At 40.6% G+C, this 17,950-nt stretch overlaps 1 protein-coding gene across 4 annotated transcripts in view; it reads right to left on the bottom strand.

Annotated features, from left to right (window-relative positions):
• The window catches only part of SDK1 (sidekick cell adhesion molecule 1), a 961,868-nt gene that overhangs the window by 628,953 nt on the left and 314,965 nt on the right, over positions 1-17,950 (bottom strand). For all 4 annotated transcript variants that reach the window (XM_054687368.2, XM_518946.7, XM_054687367.2 and 1 more), the window contains exon 2: positions 15,712-15,871. In XM_054687368.2, the coding sequence (XP_054543343.2) occupies positions 15,712-15,871 (160 nt within the window). The remainder of the gene's footprint in view (positions 1-15,711; positions 15,872-17,950) is intronic.

Genomic DNA, 17,950 nt, shown 5'->3' with positions numbered 1-17,950 from the left:
TCATTGCAACACAACCGTATTTATATGATTGCTCATTCTACTTTTTCCTGTTTTTCAGTACCTAAATAGCTCTTAAATTCTTATGAATTTCTATAGTAATCCTCCGTACTAATGCCCAAAAATAGAACTGCTTTCAAACAAGAGGCAGAAATAGAGACAAAATTGAATATTAAGCATATGCTGTTTTGTACCATCTCTTTAGTCTAATGTCTCACCAGGGAAAAAATATGAAAAAAGTTGCAAAGTCCTCCACCTATTATGGGAATTCCTACACAAATTATGTTCACCTAACAGATGGGAATATTCATTGTAAGTCTATTGTTTATAAACACACATTTTTAAGCAGGCAAAGTTTCCTGGCTCTTTATAAGAAAGTATGATAAAATCTTAGCACCATATGCCACTAAAATATAGAAAATGCCTGTTCCTATTTCAAATCAACACAGCAGGGAATGTTTGCATTCACTCTATCAAGGCAGAATTCTATTCAACTAACACAGTGTTTTCCAGGACCAGTTCATTATCAGGAATGGCAAAGAAAATAAAACACAAAATCCAAACAAAAACCAAAGGCTTAAATGTCCATTTCTGCTAATAGGACAAAGCCTCAGTTGTGACCTGCATCTCTGAGTGGACCACTGGACCAACCCTAGAATTTCTTTAGGAGGCAGCATTGGGTACATCTCAGCCCAGGAACAACTGCTTGGACTAGTCATCTGACAATTTCAGTCTACCTAGGATCTGAACCACTTCCCTATATTTGGAGAATCTGCCACCCTATGAGCTTTTGTGGAGATGGGGCTTATCTCAAATTAAAGGCTGAAAAGACCACATCTGGATATTCCCAGACCACTCACCTGCCTCTACAGGTACCAGGTCTGAGACACAGCATGGCCAATTAGACACATTTGCTCTGGATTTTTAAATCTGGGGTTGGTGCTGCCCAGGAAGAGGGCTAAAGGAGAACTCATCTGACAGCAGCGGTGGTGGGGGCACAGTGGAGCCCTAGTCCAGGGGAGTGTCTAGTGCCAACTAGGGCAGTGGCTCAAGCAGTGATGGCCAGTATTTGGTGGGGCCAGCAGCAGGACCCTCATGGGACCAGTTCAAGAGTGACAGTGGCTCACTCTGTTCCTGCCCAATCTCCAGGCTGCCCAGTGACTGATTCTAAGGGCACCCCAATATCCATCCATGCAACAGCTCACACAAGAGAAAGTTAGTTTCTGTGGCTTTAGAACCCTTCAAAATTCCACACCCTAAAGCATAGCCAAAATAATTTTGGCTGAAATATATTCTAAAGTTACTAGCTGCTCACCACGGTCATAGCAAAACCTAAATAATATATCGTAGAATCATTTCTTTTTTTCTGAAAAAAGAAAAAAAAAACATAGCTCTTAGTAAACAACTAAAAATCATGGGAAGATAAAGAATCCCCTCAAACTGGGACACATTTACCTGTTATAAGAAGTTCTCTTGAGTATGAGCCACTAAAATTTTAGAAAACATCTAACAAAATACTATTTTAGAATACTGTTCAGCAGTCCTTTCCAAGCACTGCCAGATGCTATGACCGAATCTACCTGTTACAGGCCAAAACCACAGCGTCAGTGCAGAGGAGAACATTTATACTTCCCCTAGGTGGTCAGGGAACCTAATTTGATTCATAAGAAAAAAATCTGCATATTTGTTAAAATTAGATGTAAGATTTTTCTCTTTCAATGGTGGGGGGACTGTCAAAATCCATTTTATGTCACTTTAGATAAGACTATTCTCCACAACTGTAATTTTTATGCTGGTATGAAAATATCTATTTTGCATGAAAATAAGCAACCAAGTTCTATAATAAGCTTTCATACCTTGGACCAAAGCCTATTCTTATCCTTAAAATGAAAAAAATATATGGGTTAAGGTAAAAATAACTGTAAGCCATTTATGTCCTTCTTGGAAATACATCAATTCTCTTTTTGGAATGGCATGATAAATAATTGTTTTCAATTTTATTTTTATAAATTTTCTAGATGAAATTTAAAAAATCCAAAGTGGGATGAGTCTATAGCAGGTTTTCTTCTAAAGCAAAATAATGAAATGAAAAACCCAGACTGTGCCATAACAAGCTGTCTCAGAAAAACACAAGGACAATTCAAACTGAAATTTGTTAAGAGAGAGATATATATGTGACTTTGATGGTGTATACAGCTCACTAATAGGCCCTAGGCATCAGGCAAGATGAGGTTATGTCTTTAGTTCTTTCAAAAGAACTGAAGTAATCAATATGAAGTTAAATTAAACAGTATGGTAATGATGGAAGCTATACAAAGGGAACACAATATTTGTAAAAGTTATTTAATCTGTATATTATTTATTTCAAAATTCATATTAACTTGAGAAGGGCAATAAACAGGTCCCTGTGTGGGAGGGTCTATGGAATCTGTAGCACTGGTTTTGGGAATATAAATCTGGTGAATGAATATAAGCTCTCCTGGTATCAATTAGATGTTAATCTTCGATAACTTTTTATTGATGCCATACCATGAATGACTACATTTAAACTTTATCTTCATTAATAGTTATGAAAGCCAATCCAAAGACTTAAGAATTAGTGTTGAAATGTTCCCAAGACTCCTCCTCTGGGATTCCCGTTTATGTGATTTTCTCTAAAATAAACAATGCTTTGGGGATCATTCATTCTTCATTCATTCCTACTTTTCCTTATTAAATCAGGGGCAGAAAATGTGCAATCCATATCTAGTGAAGCACAGATGACTACAACCATCTGTCAAATCTACTGTGAGCATTAATTGCTCTCTCAAGTCGGTAAAAAAGGAATTTCAGAAAACCTTCAGGAAAGAGGACATTGCCTTTTCTTAGGGATAAAAATCTTTTATTGCATGTCTGTTGACTTAATTCTTTATAATGCCAGGTTCTCTATGAACATAAAAGTTGGGGACCATTATATCAAGGATTAAAGTATGAAGGCAAATGTTAGTTTCTACATAATCAAAAAAATCCATTCCAACGCATAATGGAAAAAAGACCTAAACCACTCTATTAAACATTATAAGCATGAGCAAATTAAAAACATAAATTTTAAAAGCACCCACTTGTCTCACTTGGGAGTATTTGTCAACAATGAATTATGTTACAGAGTAGTTTGGTCAATTCTGGCAAGGTCTTCACTTAGCTTCCACAATGGTCCCTAAACAAAGAACCAATAATTATCTAAATCCAAATCATGTCCAATGAGAACCTTAAAAAGCCTAATGCTAATTCTGCCTCAGAGATTCTCCATAAACATTCATATCTGTTATGACCATACAGAGTTCCAAAAAGCAGTCAAACTGAAGCCAGAAATAAATACAAAAACACTCAACTTTGTAGGGAGAATATGAACATGAGGTCACACCACATTAATATTATGGATCTAAATTAAATAAGATAGCACCTGCTGTCCCTGCTGTTGAAAGGTAGGCAATTCATAGAGGACAGGAGCAAAGAGGAGTTAACTAGAAGAAGAGAGGTGACATAAACCAAGCTTAGGAAAATGAAAGCTGAACATCAAGATGGACAACAAGAGAAATTAAGCCCTTTTCAGGAAGATGTAGGTGGGAGTTACACAATTAGGTTGGGTGATGAGGAAACCAACTGAGGAAAGAGTTCTCAATTAAATATAATAGACTTTCTTCTTGGTGAGTATAGAGAGAGCTCAATAGATTAAAATAAAATAAAACAGAAAGCATTAGAAGCTGAATGTGGTGGCTCACATCTGTAATCCCAGCACTTTCGGAGGCCAAGGTGGGTGGATCGCTTGAGCCCAGAAGTTCGAGACCAGCCTGGGCAACATAGTGAAACCTTGTCTCTATTAAAAATACAAAAATTAACTAGGCGTGGCAGCATGTGCCTGTAGTCCCAGCTACTTGGGAGGCTGAGACGGGAGGATCACTTGAGCTGGGGTGGCGGAAGTTGGAGTGAACCACTGCACCACTGCACTCCAACCTGGGCAACAAAGTGACACCCTGTCTCCAAAAACGAAAAAAAAATCTTGTAGAGAAATCTTCCCCACAGCTTAGTGATGAATTTTAGATTTTAGTTATGTAATTTGTCTCAGGGTCTTGAGCCTAAAGAATATCACCAAGGGATAAGTTTGGAAAAAATGGACCTGTTAATAATACTAAGCCTTCAGATATATAAACATAGTGTATCTGCCCATTGATTTAGGTCTTCTTTTTCTTCTTTCAGCATTGTTTTGTAGTTTTCAGTGTAAAGACCTTACAGACCCTTTGTCAGATTTATCCTTACTTCAGATTTTTTTGTACTATCTTAAATTTTTTTCTTCTTGAGATGGAGTCTTGCTCTGTCACCCAAGCTGGAAGGCAATGGCACAATCTCAGCTCACTGCAACCTCTGCCTCCTGGGTTCACGGGATTCTCCTGCCTCAACCTCCCAACTAACTGGGATTATAGGCATGCACCACCATGCCCATCCTACCTTAAATTTTTAAATATATAATTTTCAGATTTGTTTGCTAGTACACAGAAATATAATTAATTCTTATATGTTGATGTTCTATCTTGTAATGTTGCTAAACTCACTTATCAGCAGCTTTTTAAAAGTATATATTTTCTACATAAATGATCATGTAACTTGAAAATACAGTTTTACTTCTTTCTTTACAATCTGGATGCCTTTTATTTCTTTTTCTTGCCTTATTGCACTGGCTGGTAACTCCAGTAATTGGGATTTGCAAATTTGAAAAAATTATTTCTTCAAATATTTTTCCTCCAACTGCCTCCTTTGGGGATTCCAATTACACATCTATTAGGCCATCTGAAGCTTTCCCACAACTCATTTCTGCCCGTTTCATTATGTTTGATTTTTTTTTCTATCTGCCTTTTATTTTGGATAGTTCTATTGCTATATCTTTATTAATATCTTCTTCTGTGATGTCTAGTCTACTAATGGTCCCATCCAATGTTTATCTCACACATTATAGTTTTCATCCTTATAAGTTAGATTTCTGCCTTTTTTGTGTTTTTCGTGTCTCTACTTTGATCATATGCAATACAGTTATAACTGTTTCATTATCTTTCTCTGTTAATTCTAATAATTGTGTCAGTTCTGGCTTGGTTTCAATCAACTGATTTTTCTCCTGATTATGGGTCATGCTTTCCTGCATCTGTATATGCTTGATGATCTTTGATTAGATTCTAGACACTGTGAATTTTCCCTTGTTGGGTACTGGAAATTTTTGCATTCCTATAAATATTCATTAACTTTGCTCTCTGATACTGTGAAGATATTGAGCAACAGTTTGATCCTTTTGGATCTTGCTTTTCAAGACTTGTTAGGCAGAACCAGAGCAGTATTTGGTCTACGGCTAATCATTCTCCTGACCCAAGACAACTCTGGCAGGCTATCTGATAAACTCATGAATATGAGGTTTTACAGTTTGGCTGGCGAGAACAGACACTCCGCCGAGTCCTGTGTAAGCACAGGGAACTACTGCCTCTAATCTTCTTGGATAGTCCTTTCCCTCACCTGGGGTAGTTTTCTCACATGAATGTGCTGATGAATATTCTGCCAAATACTAAAGGGGGACCCTCTGGAGGATTCCAGCATTCTTTCTCTGTGTAGTGCTTTTTTCTTTCTTTCTTTTTTTTTTTTTTTTTTTTTTTGAGACCGAGAATTGTACTGTCGCCCAGGCTGGAGTGCAGTGATGAGATCTCAGCTCACTGCAAGCTCTGCCTCCTGGGGTCACACCATTCTCCTGCCTCAGCCTCCCGAGTAGCTGGGACTACAGGCGCCCGCCATCATGCCCGGCTATTTTTTTTTTTTTTTTTGTATTTTTAGTAGAGACGGGGTTTCACCATGTTAGCCAGGATGGTCTCAATCTCCTGACCTTGTGATCTGCCCGCCTCAGCCTCCCAAAGTGCTGGGATTATAGGCGTGACCCACTGCGCTTGGCCTGTAGTGCTCTCTTATCCAGTACCCTGCCCTCAGAAATCTAGCTGCCTTGATCCTTCCAAACTCTCAGCTCTCTTCAACTCAGAAGGTCCTCTAGGTTCTGCCTGGGTTTTCCTTCTCTGTGCCACAGCCTAGAAATCCCCTCAAGGCAGTAAGCAGAGGGCAAACATAGGGCTCACCTTGTTTGTCTTCCATCTCTCAGCGATCACATTCTTTCACTGCCTGATATCCAATGTCTTGAAAACAACTGTTCATATTTTTGTCCAGTTTTACAGTTGTTTCAAATGAGGCAGTAAATCAGATCCCAATGACTTTATCTTGACCCAGGACTCAGCCATAGAATTAGACAACAGTTCTAGAAGCTGCCCTTTCACATAAGCCACGTATCCCAGCATATAGAATGTTGCCAGAGATAACTGTTGTGGATAAGGATGTTGTGGGGAGTCTCTAGTAGCCCCAAAGAAGAGTCAAGCATGCATCCATAAGGTGCTGGAATAAGATCATGCCTTCTACAGAAGGGAACTACATACACTGATGTCCTTAGGACAAACTGAAGTCCTGACCCCATAGGTATTAAGAAAATATGCCAGCCTGGGAACACACTGAGATCCCATCTCTACAAAATATATATATTTTGTATATACATATATATATACTCTAGCCTAAGCAACAGAGCAAGACTCTATCTTGAAAGAAAGAAAATATGCAACTGGAGATAAGCATTATGAGGGAATTATTAACAGAACTATGTAGCCATAAGAGTAAGACTACTGTCTCAGTTATACACAGGCCTCACCAATTGATAGAACAGTTAAACACTCAGGCCTGGGATTATACATGGGTCAACCTGATCAGGAAAGTGAAGATGTCACACTATGGCCTTACTCATGCGTGGCCAAAGGGAGCGCAGTGAAGGAAGAGCCTTGCAAGCAGACGGAGCTGCAAGTAGTACCTTTGGTCCTTAACTTTGAATAGGGAGAGATTTGAGAAAGAAATGGCTTGAGAATGGATATAAAGAGACAGTTGGGCAGTGACAAATGGCTTGGCTGATGGGAAAGAGGCCTGGGAGAAACAGGACTGGAAATTCAGAAACAAGAAAGTCATATGTTAACAGCCCAATGGGGGTGGGTGTAATATGTGGATTTTTTATATCACTAGAGACCATCCACTTCAGATAAGGCACTGATCGATCAATTGAAGAGGATGACTCAACTGTGGGTGTCATTTAGATTTCTTCTCAACTAATAAAATGGGACATCAATCGGTCATGTTGGCAAGGACTGAGGCTATGAATGAATCCAACAGCAACAGCTCCTCCTCACCAAAGCAAATCTAGCTTTTGCCAATGCCAGATGCCAAACCTGGCAACGGCAGAGACTGATGCTGAGCCCTCAGTGCGACACAATTCTTCAAGCTGGCCACTTGTGACTGGATGCTTATATCTGACCTTTCTACCATGGAAACATGCAGTGACTCTTCCTAATCAAACTCAGTATCTCCTCTGGATATGGATCTGCCTTCTCTGCTCATTGACTAGGCCAGCACCACAATCTGGAAGCATGAATACCTCCTATACACGTGGCAGCCTGCACACAATTGTCCCAGATCAGGGACTCATTGTACTTATTGAAGGAGGTATGAAAACAGGCACTTTCCCCAGAGGATCCGGTAGTCCTTGTAGCTATTACATCACCTGGAAGTAGCCACAGTAATAGGATAATAGGATTCGGAACAATGCCTGGTAGTGTTGGCTGGACATGGCGGCTCACGCCTGTAATCTCAGCACTTGGGGAGGCCAAGCTGGGTGAATCACTTGAGCCCAGGAGTTTGAGACCAGCCTGGGCAACATGGTGAAACCCTGTGTCTACAAAAAAATAAAAGAATTAGCTGGGCATGGTGGTGTGTGCCACATAGCTAGCTACGTGGGAAGCTGAGGTGGGAGTATGAACTGAGCCCGGGAGGTCGAGGCTGCAATGAACTGTGACTGTGCCACTGTACTCCAGCGTGGGCAACAAAGCAAGACCCCGTCTCAAAATAAAAAAAAAAAAATTGTTGAACCTGAGGCCAAGATATGATTGGCCCCTATTCTGGCCATCTATTTGTTTTTTTCCCAACTTTCGGCTCTTTTGGATTACAGATCTGAGTTCTCAGTGGGGGAGATTTCCTATAGAAGAAAAAGGGACCCAGAGAATTTGACTCTAATTCATCCTACTCATTTTGTGAACTTCATGCCAGTGGGCTGGTGAAAAAGAAAGGCGTTACTACACTGATGGAGGTAAATGACTCTAATTACCCTAAGACACTAGGGCTGGTGCCACACAGCAGAGGTGAGGAGGAGAGAAGTCAATGGGGTATCTCTTAGTACTCGCAAGACCAGTTGCAATTAGAGAATCCATGGCCCTACAAAGGCAAGGCAAATAAAAGCTGAGATGAGGGCCTGGGCCACCCAGCACCAAGCAAATTCGACTAGCTGAAGAGCAGGCTGAGAGTTATGCATACCTAAAATGGGCAGGAGAACATAAATACCAATTATAGCCTTGAGACTTGGTCCGGTAGGAAAAATAGCTTGTTCTACTAACTCTCTTGAATAAAGTCCTTGCTAGAAACTACAGCTGACTATCTTCTTAGAAGGGACTCTTTCATGAATTAGACTTAATAGCAGGTACAAGTTACAAAGAGGGGTTCAAGGAATAGACTCAATTTCGTCCTCTTACACTCCATTTTAAAAATCCTTTCGGTCTGGAAGTGGTGGCTCACACCTGTAACCTCAGCACTTTGGGAGACCAAGGCAGGAGGATTGCTTGAGACCAGGAGTTCGAGACCAGGCTGGGCAACATAGCAAGACCCTGTGTCTAAAAAAAAAATAGCTGGTTGTGGTGGCACCCATTTGCGATCCCAGCTACTAGGGAGGCTGGTGCAGAAGGATCACTTGAGCCTAGGAGTTTGAGGCTGCAATGAGCTATGATTACACTACTGCAGTCCAGCCTGGGTGACAGAGTGAGACCCTCTCCCTTAAAAAAAAAAAAAAAAAAAAAAAAAAAAGAAAGAAAGAAAGAAAGAAAAATCCTTCTGGCTCTACCTTTTACTTGAGCTGCTGCTGTGGTCAACACTTCCAGGCAGCCCTGAGTACCTTTATGGTGGCGCAGCTGACATCACTTTGCCTCAACCCATGCCTCTTATTTCTTGCTTCCTGTCCTGGGGATTCTCTGGCACCACAGCCAGCAGGTTTAGCTGCTTACCAATGCTTGAGCTAATTAGAAATGAAGGCTAATAACCATGGGGCCCATATTTATCAGCCAAGTACAGGAGCTGATAAATAATTTCCTCTTTCACCCATTAGGGTGGGCACTTCTGAGATGCATTTCATAAGACTCCACAGACGTTCCAAACAAGATTGAGCTCCAGCCACTTAGAGTGACTGCCAACTTGATAAGGGATCCCTGCACTGGTGCTTCCTTCCTCCCTGCTTCATTCCCCTGCCTTTACACCTGCTTCCTGGGATGACATTCACAAACACAGAAGGAGACCCAAGCTTTGTCTCCACCACTGTCATCAGGAGATCCCAAGTTATTAGAGACAGAACTGTCTGATTCCTTGCAAATATTGTCCCAGTTTGTTGCTTACCTTTTAACTTATAAGATTAAGCAAATGGGCAATTAAAAATTTTGTATCTTTTATACAAAACTTGTAAATATTTGTAAATTTATCTGTGATCTGTTTGTGATGAAGTTTCTCAATGCTTTTGTACTTTCTCCTGGTATAATCTGAGATCATTCAAATATTCCCTTTGTTTCTGTTTCCATTTTTTTATATTTAATTGTTCATTGTATCTAAAATTTATTTTGATGTTTAATAAGGATCTATTTTGAATGTTTGCAAAAAGTTGTTTTTAGCATTGGTTTGAGAACTCATTTGAATATATATATAATTTAATTTTTATTTTTTAGACAGAGTTTTGCTCTTGTTGCCCAGGCTGGAGTGCAATGGCACGATCTCGGCTTACTGCAACCTCCGCCTCCCGGGTTCAAGGGATTCTCCTGCCTCCCGAGTAGCTGGGATTACAGGCATGCGCCACCACAACCAGCTAATTTTGTATTTTTAGTAGAGATGGGGTTTCTCCATGTTGGTCAGGCTGGTCTCAAACTCCTGACCTCAGGTGATGCGCCTGCCTCGGCCTCCCAAAGTGCTGGGATTACGGGTGTGAGCCACCATGCCTGGCCTTGATTATATATTTTTTATAAATATAATGGTCTGGTTCAAAATGCTCCTCTGGCATATTGTTTAATTTTATACTATTAACATGTTACTTATTATGGCATTCTAATATGCCTTGGGTTTTAGAAAAAAAAATTCCTCGCCATTATTCACTTAATGTTGTGAAAATTTGTTTGTATTCTTCTGTTTATATTTCTAGATGAGCTTTAGAAAAACTTCATCAGTTACTTCCCCAGAAAATCCCATTGGCATTTTTTATTAAAATATCCAGGCCAGGTGCAGTGGCTTACACCTGTAATCCCAGTACTTTGGGAGGTCAAGGCTGGCAGATCACTTGAGGCCAGGAGTTTGAGACCAGCCTAGGCAACACAGTGCAACCCCATCTGCACAAAAAATAGAAAACTTAGCCAGGTGTGCTGGTGGGTCCCATGGTCCCAGCTACTTGAGAGGCTGAGGCAGGAGGATTGCTTGAGCCCAGGAGGCTGAATCTGAAGTGAGCCATGATCAGGCCGCTTGCACTCCAGCCTGGGCAACAGAGTGAGACCCTATCTCAGCAAAATAAAATCAGCTATTGATATTAGGTTTCTGAAAAGTTCTACTGATGTTAGGCTAAAATTCTACGATGGCCTCAAAGGAACTGTGATTTTTATAGCATGTGGGTTTCCTACATAAGTATCTTCTTTTATATCTCATTACACACTTTCCACGTGGGTTCTACTCATTTCTTATAAAACTTATTCCCAGGAATTTCATAATTTTTATTGATACTGTGAAATGTTTGCCTTTTTATAAAACAAAACAAGAAAATAACCTTTCCCTTAACCATTCTTATTTTCCCTGGAATAAAGCAAGAATAAACATCCATCAAATTTCTATTTTTATATTGTCATAGAAATTGAACCACAGAGGCAGGTTACATAAGAAAACTATAAAATTTTTAGGAGTTTAGAGTATACAATTATTCCTTCTGTTACAATAATAAATATTGTGCCTAGCATTAAGAAATTCTTGGCTTAGGTGTATGTATATGTTGAATATAATTAGAAAAGATTTTTTCATTCCAAAGTAGAAAATAATTTAGAGTAAATGCTTTCTGGAAAGAATACAAATCCACCTAAGATATCTATGCAAACTTAGTTTAATTGCTGAATTACTGTCAACTTGCTAATGTAGTCACCTGTGCCACCAAAATGTAGACATGAGCATCAATATGAAATGTAACATTTGAGGCCGGGTGCAGCGGCTCACGCCTGTAATCCCAGCACTTTGGGAGGCCGAGACAGGCAGATCACTTGAGGTCAGGAGTTTGAGACCAGCCTGGCCATCATGGTGAAACCCCTTCTCTACTAATAATAAAAAAATTAGCCGGGCGTGGTGACACATGCCTGTAGTCCCAGCTACGCAGGAGGCTGACAATCGCTTGAGACCAGGAGACGAAGGTTGCAGTGAGCCGAGATCGCTCCACTGCACATCAGCCTGGGCAACAGAGTGAGATTCCACCTCAAAAAAAAAAAAAAAGAAAAGAAAAGAAAAAGGAATACAACACTTGAAATTCACTGTGCAGTGTGTAATGCACACAGCAAAGAAAATGCTATTTTAAGTCAAAGCTAGAAAAAGTAAATGTATAGCATTTGCTCTTTATAGGGTTAGCATTTTCATAACTGACACCAAACTGGGGAAAAACAAGGGTCCTGTTAAGGTGGGAAACAGCCACCATTTTCATAAAGTATCCATGTTTTTTTCATTTGAAACTTAGAAAGGTCTCATGAAAGCTAACATATGATAAATGAACGTGCTTACTGGAAGGAAGTAGATGAAAGAGTAATTTGAAAAAATAGCATGAGATTTTTAGGCAGGTTTTATATCGTGGGAAAAAAAAAAAGATAGCAAGCTATGATAGATTCCTGATAACCCATCTAAGTGTCTGAGGCCCTCGTGGAACGTAATATAATTTATCACAAATACCCCAAACAATTCTTGCTTCAGAATCACCCATTCCTCCTTATGTTTCCCGTGTCATAGTAGTGAAGCACATAGCTTATTTTAATAGTCCACATATAACGAGTCACTCCCTCAATCTTGCTTCAATACAACCAACAACGTTTTGTCTTCTTATGTTTCCAATGAACAAATACATATGCAAGGGCTCTTAAGAATGCAAACAGTGTTCCACCTCTTCTGTAGTTTTAAGTTGACTGCAAATTGTCTTATACGTCTGAAAGGTTGCATATATAATAGTTTTTTGTACATTTTGGCATTTAAAATAAAACTGTTACACCATTTTTTTAAAATTTTATTTTTGGAGATGGAGTCTCACTCTGTAGCCCAGGCTGGAGTGCAGTGGCGTGATCCTGGCTCACTGCAACCTCTGCCTCCTGGGCTCAAGCAATTCTCCTGCCTCAGCCTCCCAAGTAGCTGGGATTACAGGCATGCACCACCATGCCTGGCTAATTTTTGTATTTTTAGTAGAGATGGGGTTTCACCATGTTTGCCAGGCTGGTGGTGTCGAACTCCTGAACTCAAATGATCCGCCTGCCTCAGCCTCCCAAAGTGCTGAGATTACAGGTGTGAGCCACCGCGCCAGGCCTACACAATTGTTTTAAATTGAAATGCTGCTTGCCTTATGAAGGTGTTATGTCCCAATAAACTTATCATATGTTGAAAATACCCTAGGTCAAAAATGCATTTAACATACCTACCCTCATAGACACCATGGTTTAGCCTAGCCTATATTAAGCATGCTCCGAACACTAATATCAGCCTACAAATGGGCAAAATCATCCAACACAAAGCCTGCTTTATAATAAACTGTTGAATATCTCATGTGACTTATTAAATACTATAAAGTAAAAAACAGAATGGTTCCTCAACTGCGTCAAGTCAAAAAATTGTTAAGTTGAACCATCGTAAGTTGGGGACACTCTGTATATTCAACGATATGCAAATAATAGTTTGAGACCCATATTATCCATTTAAAAATCAAAAGAATTCTTTAATAGTGGAAACTTTGATATTATTCTGTCTTACTCTTGCACCCCCCAGAGAGAGTTCCACAGGAAGACTCAGATAAGGGACAGGTGCGCTTTCTCCTGGGATGGAGGAGAAACCACTATTACAGGTGGTCGGAGAAGAGAAATGGCTTGGTGCCTACACAAAGGCCTGTTCTTGGGGAATTCAGTTTCAGAAAACATCCATGTGGAAACTGAAGATCTAGGAAACAATTCCTTTCCCTCCATCCAAGGCGTGTAGCCTGGCCACCAAGCCACTGTCACACACTGTCCACATCATGCCTACTTCTTATTAGGAAGAACAATCTGGGTTCTTTGAAACTCCATTCCTTTTTTTATGGGGCATACAAAGCACTATGTAATTTAATTTTTATGAGAACCCTCATAAAAATGAGGGTGATGTGGGCTTTACTGTACTTATTTTTCCAATGGAAAAAGATCAACATTAGATAACTTGTCCAAAGTCACACCGGTAAGTTGAAGAGCAAGTCCCTGAACTCCAGTCTTCTGTTATCAGTCACTACTCAAACATGGTTCTGAACTCTAAGTTCACTTTTTCTGTTTTTGCTTTCTTACACCCCTTCTAACAAACTGAGCCTTACGATATCACATGGTAATAATGTATAATGCTGCCTACGATCACTAGAGCCTTCAATGCTCACAACACTGCAAATGAGGAGGGATCTTTCCCATTTTGCAAACGCTTACGTTACTCTCTTTTCACTTACGGGAGGGCTCATGGGCCACCTGCCTCAAGTTATAACACCATTGCTCAGGTGCGGTGGAGCTGAATTCTGCCAGTCCTAGGATTCAGGACTGTTTGATTTCAACATGCTATGATCTACTATGATAAACTTTTCCTCGAGTGTAGATCCTCCAACAGGGTAGGCCCAATAATGTAAGCAGTCACACACTCACTTGTCTCAAGTGTGGGTGGGTAATGGGAATGGGGAGAGCAAGTGAGGTGCTACAAGGGAGGGGGCTGCCAGAGAGCACCGAGGAGAACCAGGGAGTGTCCATGCCTTTGCTGGGGGCAGCTCTGCTCAGCCGCCTGCTCCTGATTGGGGCTGCAGACCAGGCAGCCAGGCCTTCTGACTGGTCTACAGAGGCTGGGAAGCAAGGTTTTTACAGAAAATCTTAGAACTGTCAAATGTTGGCAGCTAATAAAAAAATATGCTGTGGCTCACACCTGTAATCCCAGCAATCTGGGAGGCCAAGGCAGGCAGATCACCTGAGGTCAGGAGTTTGAGACCAGCCTGGTCAACACGGTGAAACCCCGTCTCTACTAGAAATACAAAAATTAGCCAGGTGTGGTGGCTCACGCCTGTAGTCCCAGCTACTTGGGAGGCTGAGGCAGGAGAATCATTTGAACCCAGGAGGTGGAGGTTGCAGTGAGCCAAGATCGCGCCACTGCACTCCAGCCTGGGCAACAACAGTGAAACTCCATCTCAAATTAAAAAAAAAAAAATGCTGTAAGCATTCCCATATATTTTTTTAATTGATTTTTAAAATACAAACACACACACAACTGACACACACATAAATTCTGGGCAGGCTGAGTTGGTTGCACGGACCACCGTATCACAACCTCAGAGGTAAAGAGAGTGAGTGGGTGGGCTATTCCCCATCTGAGAAGCTTGTTATTCCACTTAAAATGCCTCTGTACAGCCCACTCTTTCCTATTTCATCTAAAGAAGAACAGGGCAGCGCTGATTTTGCTGATTTGCTGATGGTGAGGCCTCCTGGACTTTTCTGGCATGCTAGTTCTCCATCCTGCACAGAACTGCAGCATGTAATATTATCATCCTCAAAAGTATAGCCCTGGAAAGCTCTGAAGCGTGGTAAGACCCTGAGGCTCCAAAGGCTGTGCCACTGCCTCCAGGTGAATCTACACCTCAGTCTTACCCTGATCTCGTGCTCTGCCATAGCTTCAGGCCCTCTGTCCCCACATCATGTCCACCCCACGTGCATCAGATCCCTGGTGCCTGGCACAGTGCCGGGCACATGGCAGGACTTCCATATATACTGTTTTTATGCTGCTGAATATAGAGGCTGTATGCATGCCCATTCTCCATGATTCCATCCATCCCTATCTCCACTTGAAAACAGCTAGGAAAGACTTTTGCTGACTACTCAGAGCTCCAGAAGCTACCAAACTAAAGATCTGTTTAAACATTTGTGCCTAGACAGGAGCGATACTTGTGGGTAGGGCCGTTGCCCTTGGAAAGTAAATGTATCATACTAAAGCTGTCATTGGCATTGCTCTGTAACCATAGGTTTTTGTTGACTGATAATTTCACTAATGGGCTTACTTTTGCAAATATAATGATAGACTTCCTAGGTGTAAGCACAACTTATATCAGAATAGTAAATCACATTCTAATTACATATTCAAATCTATTCCTCTAATCTTGAATGCATTAGAAATTCAATCCAATATTTTCACTCATTGTGCTATTATGACCAGTAAGGCAAGTATTCCAAACACATCAACTGAAATGGGATCTTATTTTTTCAAGCGATCAATTACTTATATTCGCTGCTGTAGGTGGTGAGCTCACTGTCATCGCGCATCCACTTGAACTCCAAAGGCCAGCTCCCTTCGGCAAGGCAGGTGAGAACAAGGCGGTTCCCTTCCAGGTGGATCTGTGGTAGGCCTGGCTCCGTTTTAAAATATGGAGCAACATCATCTGAAATATAAAAAAACAAAACAAAACAAAACTGAAGTACGCATGAAAGTGGCACTCATCTAATTTAATAAATCTATTATTTAAACAAACCTAATATTAAAATGAAAGTGATGGCTGTTTGGCCCAACTAAGAAGTAAATAATCCTTTACCAAACCCTGGAAACATGCAATACCCCAGATAATATTTCAAAAAGCTGAAAGCTCAATGATACCCGCATTTGAAAGCATCTGACAGGTTCATCCAAGTTATTTCCACTTATGGTTAATAGCTTATTGAAGGGACACATCGGACAATCCCTGTACATACAAGCTTTTGGTTTTAACTAGGCAATCTATTTGCGAGAAAACAGTCAAGTGTATGCAGGCTATAAAAGAGAAGTTTCCTCTATAACCTTCAATTGGTTTTAAAAAAGTAGGATAAGCAAGATTGACATACATACATAAACGACATGAATCACAACCTAGCTTTCCTTTCATACACACGCGGAAATGGTCTCTCCTGGTGACTTTCAATGGGATACAACACAGGAAACTCATGGTATATTCACATAATGGAACAGCGCACCGCAGCAAGAATGCAGCAACAATTGCTACACATAGCAACACAGGTAAATCCCACACACATCAAGTCGAGTGAAAGAAGCCAGACAGAATTTTCAAAAAAGCTTATAGCATGTGCTACTATTCAAAAGTTCATAAAAGTTCACAGCCAGATAAAACTAATCTATGGTGTCAGAGGTTAAGGATAAGGGTTACCTCTGAGGGATGGGATAGCGACGGGGGTGAAGGTAATGGGATGGCTTATGAAAAGCAGGTCAAAATTTATTTTCTGATGTGGTTACAAAGGTACATTTACTTTGTGAAAATGGATAGAATACTAGATATGATTTGTCAATGTTTTGTAGATCTGTTTCAACGACATTTTTTAATATGGATGCAGCACACTTGGCTTCTAGCTGTAGCATCACTAATTAGCTACCTGATCCTCATCAGGACTTACAGGTTTTTGTTTCTTTATCAGCAAAATAAACAGGATTATATGACTCCTCATTTTTCTACAAAAGTCCCCAAGATCCACCTGCATAATCAGCTTTCTAACTTTCATTCAGGCCTCCTCCCCTCTCTGCTCACACCGAGCACTCCAGGCACACTTCACTTCTTGCACATTTAAAGCCAAGCCAAGCTCTTTCCTAGAGTTACGGTCTGAATGTCCCCTCCAAAACTCATGATGAAATGTGATGGCCATTCTAACAGTAATAAGAGGCAGGACCTTGAGGATATGATTAGGTCATGCAGGCTCTACCTTCAGGAATGGATTAATGCTGATACTGTGGGAGGGAGTTAGTTATCAAGGGAGAGGGGTCCTAATAAAAAGGGTAAGTTGGGCCCCCATCCTCTGTCTCATGCACTCCCTTGACCTTCTGACTTCCATGACAGGATGATATAGCACAAAGGGCCTCCCCAGATGAACTGCCATGTTGTTGAACTGTCCAGCCTCTAGAACCAAGAGTCAAATATACTTCCATCATTTTTGAATCACCCAGTCTGTTACAGCAGCAGAAAACGGACTGAGACACCTACTGTGGGGCCTTCGCACTTGGTCTTTCCTCTACCTAGGATGCTCTGTGCATGCTCATCTTTGCTCATCCTTCAGGTTAACTAAAGCTCCTCCTGCACAATATGCCCTAACAAGTCATTATGTTTATTCCATTTACAATAGTTATCAGATTCTGAAATTAAAGTGTTTGTAGGTTACTCTACAGTACATTAGTCTTGATCACTTCTGAATTCCCAGCACCTAGAACAATGCCAGGAACTAAGGGGATAGCTAATAAATATCTGTTGAATGAATAAATATAATAACACTAATATCAGCAATAGCTAGTATTTATTATTTACTTTGTGCTGGAAACCATTCTAAATGCCTTATATATATTAACTTATTTCTCACAAAAGCCCTACAACATAGATGTCATCATTATACCCATTTTAAGAATGAATAAACAGAAGCATGGAGAAGTTAAATAACTTGCTCAATGCTACCCAGTCAGTAGGCAGTGAAGTCATGATTTAAATCCA

This window comes from Pan troglodytes, chromosome 6 (genome assembly GCF_028858775.2).
Source record: "Pan troglodytes isolate AG18354 chromosome 6, NHGRI_mPanTro3-v2.0_pri, whole genome shotgun sequence".
In the NCBI taxonomy this organism is placed as follows: Eukaryota; Metazoa; Chordata; class Mammalia; order Primates; family Hominidae; genus Pan; species Pan troglodytes.
This window is presented reverse-complemented; position numbering and strand designations above follow the sequence as displayed.